This window comes from Eptesicus fuscus, chromosome 6, assembly GCF_027574615.1.
Source record: "Eptesicus fuscus isolate TK198812 chromosome 6, DD_ASM_mEF_20220401, whole genome shotgun sequence".
NCBI lineage: Eukaryota > Metazoa > Chordata > Mammalia > Chiroptera > Vespertilionidae > Eptesicus > Eptesicus fuscus.
The window spans coordinates 106,447,372-106,473,794 of NC_072478.1; the positions used below are offsets into that span (position 1 = coordinate 106,447,372).

Below are 26,423 nucleotides of genomic sequence, written 5' to 3' on the forward strand. Positions count from 1 at the left end.
GAGGTGATGGTCCACCCTCGCCCACCCAGCACACTCCTATTCACCCTTCAACGCCCTGCCCAGGAGCATTCCCAGGCTGGCGCGTGCAGAGGGCGGGGGGGCGGGGGGGGAGGGCTCGGCCTGGGATTTCAGACGCCAGTCCCTCTCTCCGCCATCCTTGAGGCGTCATGTGCTAGGACTTGCCAACCAGGTGCTGCCGTGTCCCCAGGAACCGGGGGGTGGGGGAAGAGGGCGGGGGGAGGCAGCAGACGGCCTGTGCGACCCTCTGGGCACGTCCGGGGCAGCTCCTGGGTCAGGCGGGCACTGCGGGAGCGGCACTCAGCAGGCTCTCACCCGCCCCGCCTCCCACGCACACTCCTGGGTGGACAGGCCTGGCCTTGACGAGCGGCCGCTTAGACCCGTGGTCGGCAAACTGCGGCTCGCGAGCCACATGTGGCTCTTTGGCCCCTTGAGTGTGGCTCTTCCACAAAATACCACGGCCTGGGCGAGTCTATCTTGAAGAAGTGGCGTTAGAAGAAGTTTAAGTTTAAAAAATTTGGCTCTCAAAAGAAATTTCAATCGTTGTCCTGTTGGTATTTGGCTCTGCTGACTAATGAGTTTGCCGACCACTGCCTTAGTCCATGGGTGACGGACCGGAGGCCAGGGCTGTCCGAGGCCGCGGCCGCCCCTCGGGGAGGGTTGAAGTCCGTGCCTCGGACGGGAGCTGCCTCCGGCCTCGATTGGAAACCGGGGAAGGCGGGAGCAGGGCTGGCGTCCTCTCCTCAGTTGAGCGGGGCGGGGTGGGGCGTGCAGGGACCCCAGGGGGCCGAGGCCTGAAGACCCACAGCCTCCGTTCTAGAAGCTGCTCCTGCGGGCCCCTCCGGGAAAGCCGCGCGGGCCCAGGAGCTCCGTGCCTGCGGGTGGCGGCCGCGTGGTGCCGGCCTGGGGGCCCGGGGCCCTCGAGCCACTGCGACAGCGACGAGAAGGCGGCTCCAGCTTCTGGGATCAGCGCCGACCCTGCTGCGGAGCCGGTTCCTGGGCCTCCCGTGGCCGCCCGGCTCGGGGGCCTGGCGGCTGGGAGGTCACCCTGGGTGCCCGTCGTGGGCAGCACACGGGCCTTTGCTGGGGAACAGGCTCTGGCCCACTTCATGGACCCGCCCCGTCCACATGCGTGACGGCGTCCGTGGCGGGAGGCGTCCTGCTGGCCGGGACGCCGTGTTGGGGCGGCGCTGTGGACGGTGAGGGGTGTCTGGTAAACTCGGTGCGAAGGCCCTCCTGCCGGCCGACGTCCGTCTCCGTGGAGAGACCGAGGCCGTGAATAAAGTGCGGGGCCTCGCCCTGCAGGCTCACCCGCCGTCTGGCCTCTTCCGTGAACGCGAGCTCCGTCCCCGTAGGGAACCCGGGATGGTCAGGAAGCGTGACGGCGGGCTCTGGTGGGACGGGTGACGCTGACCTGCGGTGGCGCCAACACGGGTCATCGCCCGCGCTCAGGGCGGCGGTCAGCGGGGCAGGGACGGTCTGGGAGGGGCTCAGAGCCCGAGGCCGGAGGAGGCGGAGGCCGGCTCACTCAGAGCCTGGTGGCTGGTGCTCGCCGCCCCTGGGCCCCCCGGGGGAAGCTGCCCCCCTTCTCCCCCCGCCCCCCCCCGCCTGGCTTATCCCCAGTCGGGGCGCAGACCCCAATCAACCAAGGAGTGAATGAACACATGCAACAACAATTCGGCGTCTCTCTCTCTCAGATCGATCAACACAAACAAAAAGCAGGCTCCGTCATAGCCAGGCAGGCGAGGCCCACAGAGGGAGACGACCGCCGTTGGAGAGTCAGTTTGCTGCTCACAGTTCCCAAAGGAGGGCGCAGGCGGCCACCCGGGCCACTTGGGGAGGCACGGGGGGGGGGCGGGCGGGAGGTGGGGAACGGGGGTGTCTGCGGGAAGGGACGGCGAGGCAGGGCGAGCAGGCTTAGGGCTGGCTGCTTCACCCACACCCGCTGGTGACATCCCCACGTGGCCCGGGCTTCCTTACAGCATGGCCGCTGGGTCCCAAGGGAAAGAGAGCGCCAGGCGGGACACATGGAAGTCATGCATCGTCACGTCTGGCGTATTCTGTTGCTCAGCCCAGCCCAGCCCAGAGGTCCTCCCCAGGCCCCGGGAGGAGGCGCACACCTCCCACCAGCCGAGGGCAGCGAGTGGGGGGGGGGGCACGTGCTTCGGCCCCTTCGGCTCAGGGTAAGTTAGGGGTGCCCACACGTTCTCCTCGGGAGCCAGGAAGAAGGTCTCTGGCCGGACCTCGCTCTTTCACCCCAAATTTGGAAAGCGCGTCAGCTTGTCCCAGGCAAACCCTGCCCCGGGGCCCCCCTTTCTCCGACGGCTCATCCCCCGCCCCTCCCTCGCATCCGGGGCCCTTCCCTGTGTCACGGTCCCCACATGTCCTCTAAGACTCAAAAAGAAAGAAAGATGAAGTGGTCATTGGTTCCCAACTCTCAGTTTAAGAATAAGCTACTAGGTCGTATTTCCTCAGCCTTCCTCGTTTTTCTCTCTCTCACACACACACACACACACACACACACACGCATGTCACACACCAAGTGGTGCCATCTCAGGACGCTCGCGGGCAACGCATCACGTGAACAAACCAGAAGCAGGATCCGTGGGGACGCTGGGCCCCGCCACGCACACGTGGTCCTTCAACAACGTGCCGTCCGCAGGCCCCGTGCTCGTGTGTGTGATTCTACGTTTGACCGGATCGCCCGGTCCTGCTTTCGGCTAAGGAAGTTGACCCTAACTCCGCTGTGGGTTGAAATGCAACTTTAAAACAAGCCGACGACGCTCTGAAATCCTCGGGGCATTAGGTCCTTGGTAAGGGTGCCTCTCTCTTAAAAAAATATTTTTATTGATTTTTTTTTTAGAGAGAGAGAGAGGGAGGGAGAGAGAGAGAAACACCGACACCAAGAATTGAACCTGCACCTCTGGGTGCGTGGGACGACGCCCGACCTGCCGGGCCGCTCCGGCCAGGGCTGAGAGACGCGTTTCCTCATTTCCCCGTCCCGCGCGCACCCGGACTTCCAGAGACTTCACCACACAGACAGTCTACTGACCGCCGCCGCGGGTGATTTTGAAATTTCTTTTAATAAAGCATTTTTAAAAATATATATTTGTATTGATTTCAGAGAGGATGGAAGAGGGAGAGAGAGAGAGAGAGAAACATCAGTGATGAGAGAGAATCCTGGATCGGCTGCCTCCTGCACGTCCCCCACTGGGGATCGAGCCCACAACCCGGGCATGTGCCCTTGACCGGAATCGAACCTGGGACCCTTCAGTTCACAGGCCGATGCTCCATCCACCGAGCCAAACCGGCCAGGGCTGATTTTGAAATGTCTTACATTTCGAGACATTCTGACAGCTAAGGGGATGCCGTTCAAGTTTCTTAAGAGCAGGTCCCACCCTGGTGCGGGTTCGTTTGACACGATCTGTTTAACGCCATCGGGACCTTGGTAGGTCCGTTTGTGTCCACTGGACACAGCCACCACCCCGGCTTCATGCCCCATCTGCCGGGGAATGACTGAGTGACCGAGTCGGTATTCCCCAGGGAAAGGTGTCCCCTGGACTCCGGGTCCCTGCCGCGCACCGCCCTCCTGCGCCCCCAGCAGGACACGCAGGCTCAGTGCCCGCAGGGACTGCACGGCGGCAAGGTGCTCAGGACACCACGTGGGAGGGAGGTCGGGACTGCTGTTTCTGGCCGACAGTCCACCCGGAAGGACCCCCCGGAGCCGTGGGGCCGGGTTCCTCCAGAAGGAATCCCAGGATGGAATCGCTTGTTTTGCCAGCCCCCTCCCGGGGTGCGCAGTCTCGGGAAGGAAGGCTGGGCTCGACGGCTGTCCCTGTGCCTGCTGCCACCTGCCCTTCCTCTCTGCAGGCCCCCAAAGCCGGCTCTCTGTTTCTGGGCCCCTGGGAACGCGCACTCTGACCTGAACCAGAGGCGGCTCCCTTGGGCTCAGATGGGCCTTTCCAGGAAAGAGTCCCAGGACTCTGCCGCCCCCTGGTGGCCGCAGAGGGCAGCGCAACACTTTATTTTTGTCCAGTGACTTTCCAAAGAGACTCAACCCCAAAGTTCAAAACCATCTTTTGCTCACCCGCCCCAGGGCCCAGTGCCAGACACAGAAATGAATAAGAGCCAGCCCTTGCCCTGGGGGAGCTTCCCGTTGAGGGGCCGGTGAGAGGTGAGATGAAATATGTTCGTTCCTTTGTTTACTCATTGAACAAAGACTCACCGACGGCTAAGTGCAGCAATGCAGACGGGTGAGACGCCTGCCCTCGGGGAACACACGTTCCAGTGTGTGTGGAACATACGAATTGTAACAAATCCTTGTAGGTCCTGAGCTGAAGCGTGACCGTGAAGACAATGGTCAGGACACGTGGAGCTGAGTGTTAAGGAGAGGCGGCTGCCGGCGTGCGGACGGCAGGACGAGGTTTTAGGGAGCAGAGCAGCAAGGGGACGTGGTTCGGAGGCAGCGGTGGGCTTAGTGTCTGAAGACAGGAGGCCGGGGCGGGAGCCCCGTGGCGGAGGCAGAGAGCAGTTGGAGTGGCCCAGTTGGGGCTTTGCAAGCCCCTACTTCACTCCAAGTGCAATGACAGAGGATTATAGGCGAGGACACCTCACCTGTATTTAAGGAATGCAGTTCCGTGTAATGTGGACGTGGCGCGGTAGAAAGGTTTAAGATACGGGCTGTGGCAGCGGAGGAGGGGTGCAGAGCCCAGCCCGGGCCTGGGAGGCCTTCCGACAGGCTGTATTAGGCACCTCTCTATCGCTGCACGGCAAACCGCCCCAAAACGCAGTGGCCTAAGTCCACAACGAACATCTCTCCTCTCACGTGGCTTCTGAGGGCTGGGAGTGTGGGGCAGCTGCGCTGGGTGGTTCTGGCACAGGCCCCTCACCAGAGGCAGCCAGGAGGGGGAAAGCTGCATTCCTACGCAGCCTCCTGGGCCGGGGACCTGCATCCCAGACGGCTCGCTCCCACGGATGGGGACTTGGTGCTGGCTGCTGGCTGCTGGCGGAAGGCCTTCGTTTCTCTCTGCGGCGGGTGGCTTCCCCCAGGACGAGTGATCCAACAGGGAGCAAGGGCAGAAGCCACGTCTTTCATCATTCAGATCCAGAAGTCACACGGCCGTTTGGACAACATCTTATTCGTTACACAGGCCAGCCCTGTTCAACAAGGCCAGGGACCCCGCACCGGGGCGTGACGCCGAGAGGGTGTCAGCCACGGGGACTGTCTTACAGGCCGGCTGCCATATAAGGAGCCCCGGATCCGTGTCCTAAAGGAACTGGCCAGGCGGTGACGTGCGTGTGACGGGCTGAACTGCAGACCCCTGAGGTTCACATGTTGACGCTGCAGCTCCCAATACTTCAGGAGGTGACTGTTTGGAGATGGGCCTTTCCGGAGAGGGCTGAGTTAAACTGAGGTCATTAGGGTGGGTCCTCATCCAATATGAGACGAGGAGGGTACGGAGGGACGGCCGTGTGAGCACACAGGGGGAAGACAGCCGTCGACAGCCAAGCGGAGAGGCCTCCAGGACCCTACCTGATGGCACCTTGACCTTGGACTTCTAGCCAGACTGCGAGACAACGAAACTCCACTATTGAAGCCCCCCCGGGCTGAGGTATGTCCTTCCGGCAGCCTGAGCCAACTAATTGGCAAGGGAGTTTCAAGGCCGAGGGAATGAGCCCAGCAAAGATGCAGAGCGTGCAGCAGTGGGGTGATCCCCAATAGCTAGCAAGACGAGATCCCGAAGCGGGGAGCAAAGGCCTTCTGCAGCAGCCCCGCGGTAAGTATTTCAGGCTGTTTGGCCTATCGAGTCTGTGGCATGAAAACAGTGGTGGACAACTTGTAAACCAATAGGCGTCGCTGCGCTCCAATAAAACTTGATCAACACAGCCGCTCAGGTTTGGCCCACAGGCCATAGTCTGCCACCCCCTGCTGAAGAGGGGTGCGGGGAGGGATGGCTGAGGGCCTGGATCACGGCGGGAAATTCCTTACAAGGAAAACACGGGCCTCAACCCAGGCTCTCCTTCCGGTCCTGCGATTTGCCTCTTCAGGGTCTGGGTGAGGGGAGGTTGTGTATGGATATGGGGTTCCTGTGTGTGTGTGTGTGTGTGTGTGTGTGTGTGTGTGGCTTGGGAGTCCTGTAATCATATAGTTCCAAGCTCAATTCTTGACTCTCTCTGGCTGTCTGACCTCTCTAAGCCTCTACTTACTCATCTGTAAAACGGGAGTAACAACAATTTCCTCACAAAGGTTGCTGTGAGCTCTCAATGTGTGACCTACGTAAAGCCCCTAGCATAGGATGGGGCATACAGTAGGTGATCAATAAATGCTTGTTCCCTCTTCCCATCTTCCCTTAGCAAATATGGGGTTCATCCTGCAACAGCTGCCAAACCAAAGGTTCACGCCCAGGGTGAGAATTCTGCATCTTTGCATCCAAGGCTACATGATGCCCAGGCCTGCTCGTGAGCATCGGGGTTACAAGGGACCTGTCTGTGAGGCGCCTTTCTCTGAGGTGGAACCCCAGCTGGAGGGCTGGTGCCAAAGTGAGCTCTAAGGACCCGAGTTTCTTTTAAAACACGGTCACCCAAGGAGGGTGGTTGGGCCAGAGCCCCGGACCTGCCCTGACCCTGTTTTGCATCGTCTTAAGCAGAAGAGTTCCATGATCTGATCTGGCATTTAACATTATGGCTTAGGGGGAGGTGGGGGGAGGGGGACAGATTGTAGGGGAGACAGAACCAGCACTCTCATCCCCTTTCTGTGTCTTAGATGTTCCTGTATGGGCCGCCCGCTCCCTTCTCTCCTTGGCCCTCTCCACTGCAGGACTAACAGGCGGGGACAAACACGGCCCACTTACCCCCCAGAGCCTGAGGCCGCACTGGGCACCCGAGTTCCCTGGCTCCGCCCCTCGTGCCGAGGCCCTGCCCCTGGAACCGTAGTAGAAGGTGCACGGCACAGCCCCGCCTCTGTCCTGGAAACCACGCCCCTGCGCTCTAGGCCACGCCCACACAATTGGCCGGCAGGTGGCGCTGGCGCCCAGCTCAACCCATCACCGGCTCCGCCCTTCCCCTTGAGGCCCCGCCCCCTCGAGGTCTCGGCCCGTCCATTGGTGGCTTGCAGGAGGAGCCAGCCTTAGTCTTTGCTGGCCCCGCCCACCGAGGCCCCGCCCCGTCCGTTGAGCGGCCGGCAGGAGGCGCCGCTCGGCTCGGGCTCCCGCGGGTCCAGCGGGCGTCGGAGCCACGCGGAGGCGGCGGGCTGGGCTGGAGGTGAGTGCGGGGAGCGCGAGGCGAGGCGGAGGGTGCTGGGCGCGCCGCTGAGGCGGGAGCTCCGCGGTGGCGCAGAGGCCGAGCCGGGAGGCCGCGGGGCGCGCGCTCGGGCCGCAGGGCCCTCACGGGACATCTCCCGGGCCTCTGAAGCGGGGCTTGTCCTGTTGCCATGGCAACCGGCGGCTCCCGGGGCCCATTGCTGCCTTGGGGGTCGGGTCCTGAAGGCTGGCCCCTGGGGTGAGGGCGGCCCTGCCTTGGGAGCACACCCCCCTCCCCGGCTCAGGGGAGCTGGGCAGCGCGGGCGCCGCGGGGAGCCGGGCTGGGATCCTCAGCCTCGCGCCGGGGTCTGCGTGACACCCCCAACCCGCCAGTCCTGGTTTTCCGGTTCGCACGGCCGGGCGGCCCCAGGCACTGCCTCCGGCGACTTCTGTGCGTTTCCAGCCCCTCGGCCAGCACCGCACCTACCAAACCGGTGCCTACAAAACCGGTGCCGGGCCGGGGCCGCGGGTAGCCGGCTTGTCTCCCACCGGAGAGCCGGCCGGAGGGCGGGAGGCAGCCCCGCAGACCCGCCGCTCGCGCCCCAGCGCCCTGTCAAGTGTTTGGTTAATCTGGATTGCCGGAAAGAATTTTCCAAGTCCCTGGCGATCACAGGTGTCTCCTGAGCGGGCCACCTCTTGTGCATTCCAGAGAGGAGCCAGCCCTCAGTCCCTGGCAGGAGGCTGGCCCGTCCCCATGAGACCTGACGGAATTATTTTGTATTTAAAAGCGTCGCTCTGGCTGGAGCTGTGGGGATGGGACTGACGGACGGAGGGGATGCAGCGGAGCCTGCCAATCTGCCCTCTCTTCCTGTCCGGTCCCGTCCTGGTGGGAACGCTAATGGATTCCACATTGCGGGCCGGGCCGGCGTGTCCTCCGCCCATGTCGTCAGCCTCGCACTGACCTCGCTCGCTCGCGGCGCCCGCTGGGGTGACTCGAGCTTGTTTTCATCAGAACTTGGCCTCTTCCCCGAGGACGAGACAGAAACCTTCCCTCGGAGAAGCGGGTCCTACACCCTGGGGCCGTGCCCCGAGTTCAGTGTGACAGACCAGACAGAGGCCGAGGGGCGGGAGCAGAAAAGGGAAAGGCAGGTTGAGGCCCCCCCCACCAGCCCGACCCAGGCCTCGTCCTGGGAAAGAGTGCGCCCCATCCTGACCAACAGGCTGCATTCGCCTCGGGGGTTGGGAGGGAAGGTGGCGAGGGAACAAGTGACCGTCCGTGGCTGCTCTCTGCAAATGGCCACAGAGCGAGCAGAGCTTCCTGATAAAGCGGACCAGGGCCCGCCCGTGTGTCCCGGGCCTGCTGGGGCCTCAGAAGGAGCGAGCGGAGAGGCGAGGCGCGAACCACATTCTCCTTCACGCGCCCGGAAACTGCTGGAAGGAGGGAGGGCGCCCGCTCCCAAGGCCCTGGGCGTGGACGAGCAGGCGTGTATCTATAATTTGTTATTCCTTTTTTACGAAAACAGAATTGCATTAGCTTTAGATGTTACAGAACCTAGATCCACTCCAGCGCAAAAGAGCAACTCATGTCCTCGCTGGTGCTGCTCACTGGTTAGAGCACCGGCCCTCGGACTGAAGGGTCTCGGGTTCGGTTCCCGGTCCCGTTGGGGTGTGTGGGAGGCGGCCGATCGGTGTGTCTCTCTCACATTGATGTTTCTCTCTCCCTCTCCCCGGTCATCTTCCCCCTTCCACTCTCTCTGGAAATCGATGGAGAAAATGTCAAAAGAAAAGAATAGCAGTCCACTCCCCACTGTACCTGGGTCTTATAGGCTCCTGGGTTTACTTCACGGCCCTGCCTGACGCGCCTGTTCCTGCTCGGCCGCGGTTTCTGCGTTTTCAGCGTCGTACTCGCAGCCACACACATCTCCAAGGCCAGGCTCCTGGCCACAAGCCACCACTTGGGTGTGGTTGGACCCTGGGGCTCTGCCTGGAGGAGGAGGCCGGGGAGGGGAGTGTTTGTGGAGGGTCAGGCCCTCGGAGGGGGTGTCCGGGCGCGGCGGGCAGTGTGGGAAGCGGGATCGTGCCTGGGATGCGGGGCAAAGCCGGGCCCGTGTCCTGCGTGCGCTCTGCGATGCTCGGCTGTGAACTCCAGCCCAGCCTTTGGCGGGCGCCGGGCGCTGGGGGGAGCCATGGCCAGCGCGGGCTCCCTGGGGTCTGACGGGACCTGCCGCACGCACCTCGCGTGTCTGCGTGACACCTGGGCAAGCGCCGCCGTGAGGGAGCAGCGGGCTGCGGGCAGGGGTGCCCCCAGCCTCTCCCACCGCCCGTGGAGCCGGGAGTGCGCAGGACTGAGGGTGTTGGCTTCCGCTGAGTTTAGTGCTTGACATTTGTCACAGGTGCCCAATGCCGCCAGGTCCTTACTGGGACCTGGACACTGTTTCTAGAAGCTTCTAGAAAATGAGCTTTCTTCTCTGGCCTGCCTGCTCTCGTCTCTGGTGAGGGCACAAGCACGGAAGTGGGCGCCGTCCTCGCTGATGTGGTGCCGAGCTTCGGGTTTGTGCTGTGCACATCCCCCTCGGCCACGCCCCCTGCTCTGCCAGGGCCCCAGGCGAGCCCCGGGCACTCTTAGAACCAGCCCTGGGAGCACTGGGAGCACTGGGTGCACTGGGAGCACTGGGCTGACGCTGGGAGCACTGGGAGCACTGGGCTGACGGCTGTGAGCACTGGGCTGACGGCTGTGAGCACTGGGCTGACGGCTGTGAGCACTGGGCTGACGCTGGGAGCACTGGGCTGACGCTGGGAGCACTGGGCTGACGCTGGGAGCACTGGGCTGACGCTGGGAGCACTGGGCTGACGCTGGGAGCACTGGGCTGACGGCTGTGAGCACTGGGCTGACGGCTGGGAGCACTGGGCTGACGGCTGGGAGCACTGGGAGCACTGGGCTGACGCTGGGAGCATTGGGAGCACTGGGAGCACTGGGAGCACTGGGAGCACTGGGCTGACGCTGGGAGCACTGGGAGCACTGGGAGCACTGGGCTGACGGCTGTGAGCACTGGGAGCACTGGGCTGACGCTGGGAGCACTGGGAGCACTGGGAGCACTGGGAGCACTGGGAGCACTGGGCTGACGCTGGGAGCACTGGGAGCACTGGGAGCACTGGGCTGACGGCTGGGAGCACTGGGAGCACTGGGCTGACGCTGGGAGCATTGGGAGCACTGGGAGCACTGGGAGCACTGGGAGCACTGGGCTGACGCTGGGAGCACTGGGAGCACTGGGAGCACTGGGCTGACGGCTGTGAGCACTGGGAGCACTGGGCTGACGCTGGGAGCACTGGGCTGACACTGTGAGCACTGGGAGCACTGGGCTGACGCTGTGAGCACTGTGAGCACTGGGCTGATGCTGTGAGCACTGGGCTGATGGCTGGGAGCACTGGGATGATGGCTGCGAGCACTGGGCTGACGCTGGGAGCATTGGGAGCACTGGGAGCACTGGGAGCACTGGGCTGACGCTGTGAGCACTGGGAGCACTGGGAGCACTGGGCTGACGGCTGGGAGCACTGGGAGCACTGGGCTGACGCTGGGAGCATTGGGAGCACTGGGAGCACTGGGAGCACTGGGAGCACTGGGCTGACGCTGGGAGCACTGGGAGCACTGGGAGCACTGGGCTGACGGCTGTGAGCACTGGGAGCACTGGGCTGACGCTGGGAGCACTGGGCTGACGCTGTGAGCACTGTGAGCACTGGGCTGACGCTGTGAGCACTGTGAGCACTGGGCTGATGGCTGTGAGCACTGGGCTGATGGCTGGGAGCACTGGGATGATGGCTGCGAGCACTGGGCTGACGCTGGGAGCATTGGGAGCACTGGGAGCACTGGGAGCACTGGGCTGACGCTGTGAGCACTGGGAGCACTGGGCTGATGGCTGTGAGCACTGGGCTGACGGCTGTGAGCACTGGGAGCACTGGGCTGACGGCTGTGAGCACTGGGAGCACTGGGCTGATGGCTGTGAGCACTGGGAGCACTGGGCTGACGCTGTGAGCACTGGGAGCACTGGGCTGATGGCTGTGAGCACTGGGCTGACGCTGTGAGCACTGGGCTGACGGCTGGAGCACTGGGAGCACTGGGAGCACTGGGCTGATGGCCGGCTGACACCAGAGCTCCCAGGAGTGTGCCCTGACCCCTCCAAGAGCAGCTGTGGCCTGGCCGGGGCCGAGCGCCAGGCTGGACGCGGTGGGAGGATTGCATGCATTCCCGTCGTGCCTCCCGGTGCTGGGAGAGCCCTTCTGTGTCGCGGGATCACATGGACATCCCAGTGCAGCCGTCCCAGGCCCGCCTTCCCCGCCCCCTCCGTCCCAGGCTGTGGCGTGGGAGAGGGCGGCCAGGCAGTTCCCACTCCCGTGCTCTGCACCTTCTCTGCGGTGCCATGTGGTGTGCGGGGGCCACCTCGGGAGACAGGCCACGGCCCCGCACACACGGCCACGGCACGCTGTGTCCCGGCTGCCCCGCGGCGTGCGGGAGCCCAGCACCTGCAGGTGCCGGGACCACGCGGCAGGGCGTGGCCTCCGCTCCGTGGCGGCGGCGGCGGCGTGCCTCCTGTGGGGCTTCCCCTGCGGGACGCCTCCGCACTCACCCGCGTGCTTTCCCCAGGCCGCCGCTGTGGGCACGTGGCTCAGGTGGCTGTCATGTCTGTTCCGTTCACGGGGCCTCGCTTGCCTTCGCTCCCCGACGGTCGATGCTGACCCACCCTGTCTCCTCCAGGACGCGGCGCTTCCCCGGCGCTGTGAGCGCAGCCTCGCCCGTGAAGCCGGGCCCACCATGTTCTATGGGACCCACTTCACCATGTCTCCGCCCGCCAAGAGCAAGCTGAAGCGGCAGGGCCAGCTGCTGTCCAGCGTGCTGTCCCGCACGCTGAGCTACAAGTACCGCGACCTGGACGCCACCTTCGCCGACCTGGGTGCCAGCGACGACCCGGCCGAGCTCTCCACTCGGCTCTCAGCCCCCGGGGTCCTGAAGGTGTTCGGGGACAGCGTGTGCACGGGCGCCCACTACAAGAGCGTGCTGGCCACCTGCCGGTCCAGCGCCCAGGAGCTGGTGCGGGAGGCCCTGGAGCGCTACTCCCTGAGCCCCGACGGCGCCAGCCAGTACGTGCTGTGCGACGTGGTGGGCCAGGCCGGCGACTCGGAGCGGCCGTGGCAGGCGGAATGCGTCCGGGTGTTCGGGGACCACGAGAAGCCCCTGCTGGTCCAGGAGCTGTGGAAGCCGCGCGAAGGCTTGTCGCGGAGGTTTGAGCTGAGGAGGAGGGCCGACGTGGAGGAGCTGGCGGCCCAGGACGTGGACACCGTGACGGCAGGTGAGCCGCTCCGGGAGGAGGCTCCACGCGGGCCTGGGCAGGGCAGGTGGAGGCCAAGGTGCGGCCCGGGGGGCGCAGGTGTGTTTGCTCGGACGGGGACCTTCAGGCCTCTGCCGCGTGTTTGCGGGCTTCACGGTGGCCGTTTGGAGACCGCAGCTGTCTGTGCGCAGGGCCTGCGGCGTAGGTGTAGGTGTAGGTGAGCGGCCTTTAGGCAGACCCCTCCTGGGTGAGGCGAGTTGTCCCCTCTGGCTGTCCCGTCATTGCTGCAGGCACCGTGTCCAGAGCCACTGGTGTGGTTACGGGAAGTCCTGTGCCCAAGGCCTAGTGACTCCTATGGGCAACCCAACGAGACGGTGAGGGGCTGCAGTGTGTTTGGGTGTGCGTGGGTGTGTGTGGGTGTGCCTGGGTGTGTGTGGGTGTGTGGGGGTGTGTCTGGGTGTGGGGGGTCAGTGGGTGCGGGCGGGGGGCCCGTGGTGGAGGAGGCCCAGCCCCAAAGCAGTGGCCACTGTCCCCCTGAGGTGCGCAGACAGCGGCAGCTCTGAGCCCGGCCGCGGCGGGAGGCTCGGTGGCCCGTGGCCGCTGCCCTGCCTCTGGCTGCTGTTCAGGTGGTGGGAAGAAGTGATGATCTTAATGAGCAAGTGAGATAAAAAGTGAGTTTTCAAATATCAAGACTCTCACATGTGTCGTCACAGTTGGCTTCTTCTTAGTGTCCTGTAACGGTGGCTTTGCGTGAGCACGTGGACTTGGCTCTGTGGCCCAGAGTGGAAGGCCGTCAAGTGGCCTGAGACCTTCTCGATCTTGTCATCTCCGGGGGGAGGGCTTTGAGCCGTTGCTGCGCTCGCCCTGAGCCGTGCGTGGCTCCGAGGCGCTGGGAACGCTCCTTCCTCTGGCTTTGCCCGGGGCGAACGTGGAGCCACGTGCACCTTCCGTGTGGGCAGCGTGGTGTGGGGCTCCCAGGGGCCGGGCTCCCTCGGGCCCGGCAGGACTGCTGTGTCCCACAGCGACAGCGGTGCCCCGTGCAGCAGCCCTCTGTTACCTTAGGCCAGTGGTCGGCAAACCGTGGCTCGCGAGCTGCGGTTTGCCGCTCTGTTGACTAATGTGTTTGCCGACCACTGGACTAGACTAAATGTTACCGTGTAGTTGGAAGCTGTGAGGATTAGGCAATTGTGGCATGTTGTGTGCAGAGAGGTAAAGGGGAGTATATGACAGTGGTCGGCAAACTCATTAGTCAACGGAGCGGCAAACTGCAGCCGCTGTTTGCCGACCACTGCCTTAGGCAAATCGCTTCGCCTCTGTGGGCCTCAGTTTTCTGACCTGGAGAGTGGGGTTGGGAAGTGATGTGCGTACAGCCCTGAGCACGGCCTCTGGAAGTGCCCGTTGTGCGGTGTCATCGCTCCCGTTAACGCTTCCTGCACGTGTGAGCAGGGTGCTCGGTGCTCACAGGCCGGGCTGCCCAGACGGGGTGGGGAGGGGCCCCGGACAGGGCGCAGGCCTTTACCACTGACGTGCAGGGTTCCGCACGTGGGCCGCACAGGCAGGCCGACGTGGAGGATGTGATGGTTGTCTTAAGGCTTAATCAGACCAGCGCCTGATGGCCACACCCCTGGGCCCGGCGTCCTGGGTTTGCTGTCTCATCCTGACCCCCCTCCTCTGGAAGACGTCCCAGGAGGCCAGGCTGCGGTGTGGGTGCGGGGCCGGGGCTCCGCTCCAGGCGCTGTCCCGCCCGGTGTTTTCTCCACTGCGGAGAGCGTGTGGACACAGCCAGCCTGGCCTGTCCTGATGGTCACAGCCCCAGGCTCCGGGGTCGCACGGCTGGTTCCTGGCGGGGCGCGGGGCGGACGGCACCTGCAGGGTGGCCTTGGTCTCCGCGCACTGCCCTTCCGGCCCGTGCCTTTCCCAGCAGCCAAGGCCAGACCAGGCCGCTGCCCACAGCCTGTTCACCGTGGTGGTGGCTTTGCAGAACCTTTCAAATAAAGAGCCCATTGAGCCGGCCGGTCTCGCTGACACACTTCTCTGGCGGAAGCGGGTTGTGTTACCTGCCCGGCGCAGGCCTCCCAGACCCCAGGGAGGCGGCCTTCCTTGCTGGCCTTCCACTCGGGGTGTGGTCGGGGCAGTCAGTGCCTCCTGACCTTGCCACTGGCGACAGTAAAGACACCGTGGCGATGGGACGGCGTCCCAGGGCAGGCACGCTCGCCTCTGTCCTTAGAAGGATGGGAGGGCAGCCAGGGACGGCGCCTGCTCCAGAGCTTGACCAGGGTCCAGACCTCTGAGTGAGTGCCTTCGTCTGGTTATCCCCGTGATGCATGGATACGTGGACACAGGACCGTGTGTGCACTCACACGTGTGCACGCGTGGCACGTACACTCTGAACGGCTCGCTGTGCAGGGGATGCTGCAGCTTCTGCGGCCTCGCAGGTGCCGCCGGCAGCCCCTCACCATCCTGTGGGGTCTGCTCACCATCCTCTGGCCCTGAGGGAGCGAGGCGTGATCCAGCCCCTTCCCGAGACCCGTCGGTGGCAGCTGAATGGCCCAGGGTCCCCCTGCATCCTCACCAGCAGTGGGAACCACGGAGAGACTCAAAGCCACTGGGAAGTGGGCCCTGGCGGGCAGCTCAGTTGGTTAGAGCAGTGGTCGGCAAACTGCGGCTCGTGAGCCACATGCGGCTCGCAAGCTGCGGTTTGCCGCTTTGTTGACTAATGAGTTTGCCGATCACTGGGATAGGGGCTTAATCACAAGGAACAACAACAGCCTGTAATTATTGGAATCGAGAGTCTAGGTCAGTGGTCGGCAAACTCATTAGTCAACAGAGCCACAGTTTGCCGACCACTGGGTTAGAGCATCGCCCCGTACACCAAGGTTGTGGGTTCGATCCCGGGTCAGGGAACATACAAGAATCAACCAATGAATACACAGATAAGTGGGACAAGTCACTGTCTGTCCGTCTGTCTCTGTCTCTCCCCCCTCCTCTCTAAAATCAATAAAACAACAAAACAACAAACCCGAAGTCACTGGAGTGGAGTGAGGAGGGAAAGGGTGTCGGCCCAGGGCTGGTAACTGGCCTAAGTTTGCTGAGAAAGGATCTGGGCTCCTCCGTCTGCCCTGGGAGCGGCCTTTGCCCGGCTTCTACCACCTGCAGGCGTGTTCCCAGTGAGCAGAGGTGGGAAGGGAGGGACTGCCTGTGTGTGTGTGTGTGTGTGTGTGTGTGTGTGTGTGTGTGTCTGCGTGTTCCCCAGTGAGCAGAGGTGGAAAGGGAGGGACTGCCTGTGTGTGTGTGTGTGTGTGTGTGTGTCTGCGTGTTCCCAGTGAGCAGTGGTGGAAAGGGAGGGACTGCCTGTGTGTGTGTGTGTGTGTGTGTGTGTGTGTGTGTGTGCGTGTTCCCCAGTGAGCAGAGGTGGAAAGGGAGGGACTGCCCGTGTGTGTGTGTGTGTGTGTGTGTCTGCGTGTTCCCAGTGAGCAGAGGTGGAAAGGGAGGGACTGCCTGTGTGTGTGTGTGTGTGTGAGTGTATGAGTGTGTGTGTGAGTGTATGAGTGTATGTGTGTGTGAGTGTGTATGTGTGTGAGTGTGTATGTGTGTGTGAGTGTGTGAGTGTATGTGTGTGTGTGAGTGTATGAGTGTGTGTGTGTGTGAGTGTATGAGTGTATGTGTGTGTGAGTGTGTATGTGTGTGTGTGTGTGTGAGTGTATGAGTGTGTGTGTGTGAGTGTATGAGTGTATGTGTGTGTGAGAGAGAGAGCCGGGGGTGCCCCCTGCATCCCGTCTCCTGCACGCGGGCTGGTTCCGCGGGAAGTCACGTGGGAAGCGGGTGTGCCAGCCGGTGGAGGGGAAGCGGAATCAGCCCCACCCCCAGAGGACCGGTGTCCCTCCCGTTCAGGCGCCGTGGTGTTTGCTGTCCTTAAACACCGCCTTCACAGCTGCGCTTCCCGGTGTCCAGAGCAGCCGTGTGTGTGTCAGTTCTGGGGCGCCGGCGGCGTGGGGGGTGCGGGGGCTCCGGAGGCGGCAGAGGGCTCGGCTCCCTGCGATAGGGGCCGTGGGCTCCGGGTGCGGGCCGGCCCTGTGGTTTCTGCCAGCGGCCTGCCGGGCGGCCAGGCTGCTTGTTTCCAGGGGGAGCGGACTTGCACGTTCCTCAGCCTGGGGGTGCGCTGGCGGTGGGGGCGCTAGTCCTCAGGCGTGGAGGACATCTAGCAGCACCTCCCGCCTCTCCCCGAAGCCGGCGGCACGCCTACCGCCTGTGGCAACCCACGGGGTCTGTGGGCAGTGCCCGGGCCTGGCCCTGGACTGGGAGCGGCGGGTTTGGGTGAGCTGTGTCGGCCCTCCCCAGTGTCCTGAGCAGGGTCCCGGGCGTGCCTTTCTGGGTGGCTTGTTGGGCGTCGGAGGCGGAGGAAGTAGATCTGAGGTCTAAGAAATGGTGAGCAAGGCAATAGATGGTAGGTCAGAGCAAACGTAGAAAATAGTAAAAAAGCAAAAAAGAAAATAGTAAAAAAGCCAAATCCGAGGCTCCCCCGCCACCGCCCCAACACTGAAGCCCGAATTCCACGGCGGACCCCTGGAAACTACAACTCCCGTGAGGCTCTGCGCGGCACGCATGCGCCCTGGCATACGCGGCGTGTGTGGCAGTTCTAGAACGGCGCGGCGGGTTGAGGGCCCGGGCGCCATGTTGGGGCCCAGGGGACAGCGGAGAGACGCTTGAAGCGGCGGGAGCGGAGCGGGAGCGGGTCAGACCTGGGCTGGTAGGAGCCCCGCCCCTCCCGCCTCAGCGGATCATGACCCGGGCAGCGGCCACGGAGGTCGCGGTGGCGGGGAACGTGGCGTGGCCGGGCCAGCGCTAGAGATGATGCCGTTTCCGGTGACAACCCCGGGATCACAGCAGACCCCGCCGCCACCCAAGCTCTATGGCATCTCCTCCCCCATCAGTTTAGCCGCCCCCAAGGAGACAGACTGCATACTTACCCAGAAATTAATTGAAACCCTGAAGCCCTTTGGGGTTTTAGAAGAGGAAGAGGAACTGCAGCGCAGGATTTTAATTTTGGAAAAATTAAATAATCTGGTAAAGGAATGGATACGAGAAATCAGTGAAAGCAAAAGTCTTCCACCCGCTATAATTGAAAACGTTGGAGGCAAAATCTTTACATTCGGCTCTTACAGATTGGGGGTGCACACGAAAGGGGCCGACATAGACGCGCTGTGCGTTGCACCAAGACATGTGGACCGAAGTGACTTTTTCACTTCCTTCTATGATAAGTTGAAACTACACGAAGAAGTAAAGGACTTAAGGGCTGTTGAGGAGGCATTTGTACCAGTTATCAGACTGTGTTTTGATGGGATAGAGATTGATATTTTGTTTGCAAGATTAGCACTGCAGACTATTCCAGAAGATTTGGACCTAAGAGATGACAGTCTGCTTAAAAATTTAGATATTAGATGCATAAGAAGCCTTAATGGTTGCCGGGTAACCGATGAAATCTTACATCTAGTACCAAACATTGACAACTTCAGGTTAACTCTCAGAGCTATCAAATTGTGGGCGAAATGCCACAACATCTATTCCAATATATTGGGCTTCCTGGGAGGTGTTTCCTGGGCCATGCTAGTGGCAAGGACTTGCCAGCTTTATCCAAATGCAGTGGCGTCAACTCTTGTGCGTAAGTTTTTCTTAGTGTTTTCTGAATGGGAGTGGCCAAACCCAGTGCTACTGAAAGAGCCTGAAGAACAAAATCTTAATTTGCCTGTTTGGGACCCAAGAGTAAACCCCAGCGACAGGTACCACCTCATGCCTATCATCACGCCGGCATACCCTCAGCAGAACTCCACATACAACGTGTCTGTTTCGACAAGGATGGTCATGATTGAGGAGTTTAAACAAGGCCTTGCTATCACACATGAGATTTTGCTGAGTAAAGCAGAGTGGTCCAAACTTTTTGAAGCTCCAAGCTTCTTTCAAAAGTATAAGCATTATATTGTACTTCTAGCAAGCGCTCCAACAGAAAAGCAACGTCTAGAATGGGTGGGCTTGGTGGAATCAAAAATCCGCATCCTGGTTGGAAGCTTGGAGAAGAATGAGTTTATTACACTGGCTCATGTGAATCCCCAGTCATTCCCAGCGCCCAAAGAAAATCCTGACAAGGAAGAATTTTGCACAATGTGGGTGATTGGGTTAGTGTTAAAAAAGCCAGAAAATTCTGAAGTTCTCAGTATCGACCTCACCTATGATATCCAGTCTTTCACAGATACAGTTTATAGGCAAGCAATAAATAGTAAGATGTTTGAGATGGACATGAAAATCGATGCAATGCATTTAAGAAGAAAGGAGCTTCACCAGCTACTACCTAATCACGTGCTTCAGAAAAATCAAACACATTCCATGGAAGATGTCAGATTGACAGCTCTGAATGACAGCAGTCTTGACTCGTCTGCAGACAGTGAGAACAGCGTGTCTGTGCCTTCGCCTACAAGCACTGTGAAGACTGGCCCAGTGACCAGCTCCTCTCAGGGCAGAAACAGTCCTGCTCTGGCTGTAATGGCAGCGTCTGCGACCAGCGTACAGGTTACTGAAGTTACCTTGCAGCAAGTGAACCCCAGTGAGAGCTCGGGGGGTGCAAGCGAGAGCATTCCTCAGACTGCCTCACAAGCAGCCATTTCTCCACCTCCAAAGCCCACGATCACTAGACTTGTTTCTTCAACACTTCTGGTAAACCATCCACCCAGGCCTTCAGGGGCCGCAGCCACAAACATAGCTAACCCTATAGTAGGAGTCTAGAGGACATTCTCACCTCATAGAGACGGAAGGACCGAGGACGCTAAGATAGAAGAGGAGCAGTCTTGTAAAGACGGTACACTCAACTGGGAGTATTCAGACAGCAGCTTCTCTGTTGGCCTGGCAGGAGACATCCAGTAGAAACCTTTCCAATACCCCTGCTCTCCCTGCAAATCCTATTCCTGTTAACAAGACTTCAATAAAACAGATTGAACTGATAAAAACAACCTCAAGCTTCCATAAATAATACCTGCCAACTCGATCTGTTGTCTTCAAATGCTAAAGGAGGAGAAGGAAGGGTGCCAAACTAGATCAGACTCCAAAGAGATTTAGGCTGACTTGGTAACTCCCTTTGCTGGGCTAATCTTGATCAGAAGTCCAGGTTAGTACATGAAGCTAGAAGTGCTGCTATTATTGTGTAGATTATTAATGTGTCAGCAACAGTTATGTTCACTATTTCAAAGGACCGCTTCCCTTAAAGAGAAAATGAGAAAAAACCTCCAGCTATCTTTGTACCCGTGACTGACTGCTGGCCTGCATTTATGTTTGATGCATTGTTGAGGGAAACTTGCCATACAAATTGGTATCAGATATCCTTACATTGATGATGCACTTTATGTGTATGATTAGAAGTGAGAACTAATTTCAGAGGTTTCAGCTGGATGAGTTTTAGTTTTTTCCTGAAGCATTTTCATTGTTAAGCTCCAAATTGGATACCCCTGTGCAGTGTACTGTACTTCAGGAAAAGCAGGAAAGTTCATCTAGCGCAGTTCCTGGGAGGTAGCTGTGACCCTCTGAAATGAAATGGTAGCTCTTACGGTATATATTTGACATCGAAACAGTAGTTAGTTAATTCTTTGGTTTTGATGGGACATGGTCAGGAAGTGACATTGTTTTTTTTCTGTAGGATTGTTTTATAATGCACACAATCAGCGATCAAACAGCTAACATTGTCTTGGAGCTAACAGCTCCGTGTTCTGTTGTCCTTAATCATTTGTCTTCCGACAAGGTAGCCTTGTGTCTCCCGCTTCTTTGCTTTGCCTTGCTTGTATGCACACGGTATGCTTGTATGTTGTTTCACAAAAAACCCAGAATGCTAGTATTTTCTTAACCATATGAAATCAAGTCTTGTGGCCACATGGCCCAAAACATGACATTTTGGTCCCAGGGCTAATATTTTACTAAAACTTGACTGAAAGTAATGCCCGTGAAACATTAGTCTTGGATGGCTACTTGATCTCTACACATGAGAAATTTTGTGTACTTCACAGAATACCTGTTTATGGGGCGCTCACGTCCAATTTAAACAGGGAAGCAGAAAGATCTTTTCTCCAAGAGTTTTATGCCAATTTTTGTTTACTAAAATCCATCAGTAAACTTTACACCTAAAAAAAATAATTTCTAGCAAGGCCTTGCCATCTAGTTGGCTTTCTACTCTTTTGTTTTATCCTACAAACTATTAGGAATACTTTTCAAGAAAACCCCGCTCATGATTACGCAGAACATCCATGTTCAGGAAACGTGAATGACAACAGACGTAGATGAATGAAAGCCGTCGTAACCTGGACACAGCACCCTGCCAGGCTCTCCATGAGTCCAGTTCTGTCTCCTCCCCTCTCGCCTGCGTCCCTCTCTACCGCCTGTGCAGTTTCCACATTAAAGTGCAACTCCTTAAACCCTTTCTCTATCCTCTGGGTTAATTTTCCCACCATTGAACTATAATTTCCTTCCTTCTGGGCTGTGCAGTAACTGAGCCTTTCTTTTCAGCACACAGTGGGCCTTTCCCACACTCAGCCTGTGCAGTCCCCAGCCGCCTGCTGCAGTCATGAGTCAGGTGTGCCCGGTGCCCGGTGTTGGCAGCAGCTGTGGCATCGGGTGGAATTCGCCCGGCACACATTTAGTCTTGTCTTTGTTTACACATTGTTTTACTAAGCCTGAATATCAGACTATTTTTCTCATCTGATGTATGTAGTGTCTCATGACTGGAGTTTGCACCTGTACTTGTATTGTTTCAAGCGCTATTTTGAAAACAGATGATGTATTTCTCCACTGAAAACACAATAAAAACAAACAGCGAAGGCGTTAGTGAAGGGATCTCAACCTGGCATTGCCAGTGCGGATGGTCTGCATTGTTCTGGAGGAGGGTGAGGCCACCGAGGAACGTTCTGACTTTATGAACTACAGAATTCATGCCATACTATTAGGGGAAATTAAAAAAAGGCCGACACTTCAAATCCATAAAGGTAAAAATTGGAGTTTAAAAGTCTTAATCCAAAAGAAGGCAGGAAAGAAAGGGGGGTAACATAAAATATAGTATAAAAAGAATACAATCTAAGGTGGTGGAAATGAAACCAAATATATCTGTCACTGTGTATAATAATGGAGCAAACTTCCTAACTAAAGGAGATGGTCAGATTTCCATGGAAAAACTAAGTCCAGCTGCATGCTGTTTTTTTAGTGTGTGTGTGTTTTATTTTAATGAGAGACACACCCAAAATGGACATAAGAGAATGGAAAGAAGAAATACTGATGAAAAGAAGTTGTTACATAACAATATCATCCAAACAGATTTCAAAGCAAAAATAATTTCGAGGGACAAAAGGACCAGTGCATTAATGATAGAAGAAAAACACAGCAGGAAAATGGAGTGATTTGAAACTGGTTTGCATCTCATTAGCTTCAACCTAAGGTAACAAAGATAAATAGCAATTGTCAGCGCCATAGAGGATTTTAAAACGACGCTTTCATCAATGGCATCACAATGACAAAAAGGGAAACGGTTTGGAGCTCAACCGTGGTTGGCAAACCTCTATCGCGCCAGGCCAGAGAGTGAGTACCTTGTGCTCTGTGAGGCCACTCCGTCTCAGTCTCAACTGCCTGCCTGCCGCTGGGGGGAGGCAGCCTGAACAGGATGCAGACCGGCGGCCAGGCTGCGTGTCTCCCGCTCCCGGCTGGGGACACCCTTACCTAGTGGACATTGATGGCAGTGCCTGCCACCCAACAATTAGAAGTGCATCTTATTCTCAAACTAGGGGCCCAGAGCACGGATTCGTGCACCTTGAAAGGAACTGTGGGCCGTGAGGCTGCGGTGGGCACAGGGGCGGGTCTTGGCCCCTCCAGCTGCGGCCCCCAGTCTCCTTTCTGCTGGCAGCCCTGCTCCCGCCGCCGCCGCTGCTCCCACGCGCCGCCAGCAGTGGGTGTGAGTGGGGCCAGTGCCAAGCGATCAGGACTGGCGCCGGGTGCCAGCAGCGGGTGCGAGCGCCGGGTGGGACCGCAGTGCGCAGGAGCAAAGCGTTTTCAGTAACCACCAGAGGCTTGCCCCGATGACAGCGACCAGCACCCCGCCTTGGTCTGGTGCCCCTGCTCACCTGTTCCTTCCACCATCCCACCGCGACCGAAGCCCGCCATGTTCTGTGCACACCCCCTGGTGGTCAGCACATGTCATAGCGACTGGTTGTTCCGCCGTTGGTCTATTTGCATATTAGGGTTTTATATACATAGATAAGCACTGGGCATGTGCAAAAGTTAACCCTGTGCTAGATCAGAAAATAGGACAACGTCTTTCAAAGTATCAGCTTCACAAAACTTGTTGTGATTCCAGAACAGAGTTAGAAGTCAGTAACGGGCACAGAGGACACTGTCCAGGAGACACAACAAAGCGCCCGCCACGAAGAAAGAGGCCGAGGGACGGAGTCTCTTCATTGTGTCAAATAATGAGCACAGGACGCTCAGCCGTGTTAGTAGTGAGGAAACTACAAACGAAGACGCAGAGGTATTTCTTAGAAATGAAGTTCACAGGGATCAGCGTGGCGAGGCTGAGGAGCGGTGGGGACACTATACAGCGATGACGAGGGTGCACGTCGTTCTGATCCCTTTGGGAGACAGCTGGGTCTTGTCTGGTGCCCCTGACATGCCCACTCCCTGCGTTCCGTTTATCCTGCCAGCAGGTCTCTGCCTCCGGCTGTGGGGCCCCGAGGGGCTTCATCTAACTGGTCCCTTTCTCCTCGAGGTGGCCCTGCCCGGAACTCTACACGCCCTCCGGTGTGCCATGTAAATGTCACAGCTCTCCCTCTGTGTCACGGTGTCAGACAGAGGGGGGACCGCGTCTGAGGCGCCAGGAGCATCTGTAGCGTGTTCTGTAATAGTTAAAGCTGAGGTACCCCACAGGTGCACACGGGCTGACACACAGGGTGTGGCATGCAGTCGACAATGGAAAGCGGCGAGATTGAACGGACCGTAGTTACATGATCGACGTAGTCAGCTCATAATGTTGAGGGAAACAGGAAATTGCAGAAAAGCGTGTGGGTATAATTCACACACGGTTTAACTCGGGGTTACAGAACGTGTGGTGTAGCTGTAGCTGCAAAGCAAGGGGACGCGAAACACGGCTCCAGCCCGGGTTCCCTCGGTGGGAGAGGGGGAGGCAGGGGTGCAGCTGTGAGCACGCAGCCAGACTGCAGTGCCCGCTCTCTTGGGAGCGGGGCGGTGAAATGGTGTTCGTTTTATCCTTAGTCTGAGTTACAAATGTGTTCATATGTGTGAACTATTTCATAATTTATAAACCCAACTGATATCTTAAAAGTGATATCAGGCCCTAGCTGGTTTGGCTCAGTGGATAGAGCATCAGTCTGTGGACTGAAGAGTCCCGGGTTCGATTCCGGTCAAGGGCACATGCCTGGGTTGCGGGTTTGATCCCCAGTAGGGGGCGTGCAGGAGGCAGCCAATCAATGATTCTCTCTCATCATCGATGTTTCTATCTCTCCCTCCCTCTCCCTTCCTCTCTGAAATAAATAAGTATATATTTGTAAAAGAGTGCGATCCGTTAGGAATCGCATCTGGCCGGAAGCAGTAGCTGAGCACACTCGGCTTCCTTCTGCCTCACACAGAGGGCGTGGTCAGCACTGACCGATGCCCCTCTTGGTCCCCACGGACCCGGCTTCCTCGACGTTCAGCCCCACCATCTTCAAGGTCACCCCGAGGTCACCTCAAGATGCAGGGTGATTGCAGGGCCACCATCACACTGCCACTTAAGGTAGGAAAAGGAGGGAGGGGCCCGGGCAAAGGTGCCCCTGCACACCGTCCTCCTTCCCTGGAGCGCCCCGGAAGTCCCCACAGTGACGTCCCTCCCCTTTCGTGCCTGGGACGTGGTCCCAGAGCTGCGCCTGCTGCGGGGACCTGACTTCATCACCGCTCACCATCGTGCTGGGGAGAGGGCGGGCGGGGACTGCCAGGCAGGAGAGAGTGCCGGACACAGCGCCCACAGTTCGGCGCCCAGACTCTTCCACACCACGCGACGGCCATGGAAAGGCACCGGGGCGGGGGCGGGGGCGGGGGGGCCCTAGCGTGGCAGGAGGGCCGCAGCTTTAAATGCACACACGAGAAAATGGGGGCCCTGCCTGCATCACTAGTACAAGGAACACCGTGACCCAGGGCGGGAAGACAGGACACAGCGGGGAGTAGAGAGACAGCCGGTGAGCACGCGGCGAGAGGCCAGTGAGGGAGGCGCAGGCTGGCGAGTAGTGAGAGCCGGCCAGGCTGGGGCAGGGGGTGAGACGGGACAGACAGTCTCGGGAGCCGGGGGCAGAGCGGCGAGCTCAGGGCAGGCCTGCACAGAGCTGCGGGCCGCCGTGGCCAGCAGCCAGCACGCTCTGCGCATGGACTCTCCCAGGAGAGGCACTCGCCACCGGGAGCCCGAGCAGCCCTGCAGCCCTGGCGGGAGCCGCGGGAGCGTGTGAAAACGAGCCGACCAAACCAGAGGAAACCGCAGGAACACAGACCTGGGAGGCGAGCCGGCCAGTTCTGCCCACGGGCGGGCGATGTGCGCTCTATCGCGCTTCCCGAGACAGAGAGAGAAGACGCCTTCCGCGGGACAGCGCTGCGCCCGCACAGCCGAGCCGGAGCAGGGAGGTCTCAGAGAGGAAAGGGACCAGCCACGTCCCTTTCGAATGTGGATGTGAACACCGAACCCAAACCGGACGGGTACACACACCACCGCCAGCGTGGATGGCCTGGAAGGCGAGGTGACTTAACCCCCGAAATGCTGGCTGGCGGCGGCCTTAGCGCCTCTGCTCAGGGCGCACTGCGTGTCCTCACCACCCGGCGAGGACTTAGCCCCGTGCACGTGACCCGAGAGTCCCAGTGTCGTCCGTGAGCACACTGGCCATCGCACACCGCCAATGCACACATTCCCCATTTCACGATGGAGTGCCCTGCAGTGAACAGGAGTGAGCACCGACATGATCTGATTAAAAGGGCAAGCTGGAGCCCTAGCTGGTGTGGCTCAGTGGATAGAGCATCGCCTGCGGACTGAAGGGTCCCGTGTTCGATTCTGGTTAAGGGCACATGCCCCAGTTTCAGGCTTGATCCCCAGCGGGGGGCGTGCAGGAGGCAGCCGACCAGGGATCCTCTCATCATTGGTGTTCCTCCCTCCCTCCCTCTCCCTTCCTCTCTGAAATCAACAAAAATATAAAAAACAAAATCAAAAACAAGCTGGAGAAGGATACATACCCCGTGGTACCATTTCATCAAAGTTTAAAAAACTTACAAAATGAAACGGTACTTTCCAGAGGTGCTTCATGTGTGTGTCCTATCTCAGTCAGACCGAAGTGTGAGGACACGAATGCACGCGTGGGAGCGTGCCCCACGCAGCGCCTCTTGCTCCCTGGTGGGCGAGGGAATGTCCTTCCCTCTCTCCCGGCGGGTCACGTCCTGCGTGACTCATGCCTGTGGGTGCCTGGAAGGCCTCGGACTATACCGATGGGGGGGGATCGGGGGAGGTCAGACGCAGGTGGCTGACAGGAGGGGGGACTCGGGGGTGGGGCTGGGCTGGGCACACCGAGCTGCTGGCGCCATCGGGAGAGGCCTGCCCACACGGTGAGGACACGGGCGTCCCCTCTCTCCTGGCTACGTTAGCGCTTGTTCATCTTAAGGGAGGCGAACCTCACACACAAATGGAGAGAAAGGCACTGAACGCCAGCGCCCGGAACCGTTTCCCCTCACGGAGCGGGGGCGACGCATCCGAGCAGCTGAACAAACAGGAACGCAGCCCTGAGTGCGACCCGGGGCCCAGGAGCCG

The 26,423-nt window shown here is 59.4% G+C and overlaps 2 protein-coding genes across 2 annotated transcripts in view; both read left to right on the top strand.

The window, feature by feature from the left end:
• Positions 1–7,235: 7,235 nt before the first annotated feature.
• RADIL (Rap associating with DIL domain) overlaps positions 7,236–26,423 on the top strand; it is a 40,159-nt gene continuing 20,971 nt past the window's right edge. The window contains exons 1-2 of the mRNA XM_054718241.1: positions 7,236–7,278; positions 12,007–12,598. Coding sequence (XP_054574216.1) covers positions 12,064–12,598 — 535 coding nt within the window. The 5' untranslated portion in view covers positions 7,236–7,278; positions 12,007–12,063. The remainder of the gene's footprint in view (positions 7,279–12,006; positions 12,599–26,423) is intronic.
• On the top strand, positions 17,258–19,575 carry PAPOLB (poly(A) polymerase beta). Its single transcript, XM_028131898.2, has one exon. The coding sequence runs from the start codon at positions 17,426–17,428 to the stop codon at positions 19,349–19,351; it is 1,926 nt and encodes a 641-aa protein (XP_027987699.2). The 5' UTR covers positions 17,258–17,425; the 3' UTR covers positions 19,352–19,575.

Coding starts and splice junctions, on each gene's coding strand:
- PAPOLB (XM_028131898.2), top strand. CDS start 17,426: ATGATGCCGTTTCCGGTGACAACCCCGGGATCACAGCAGACCCCGCCG.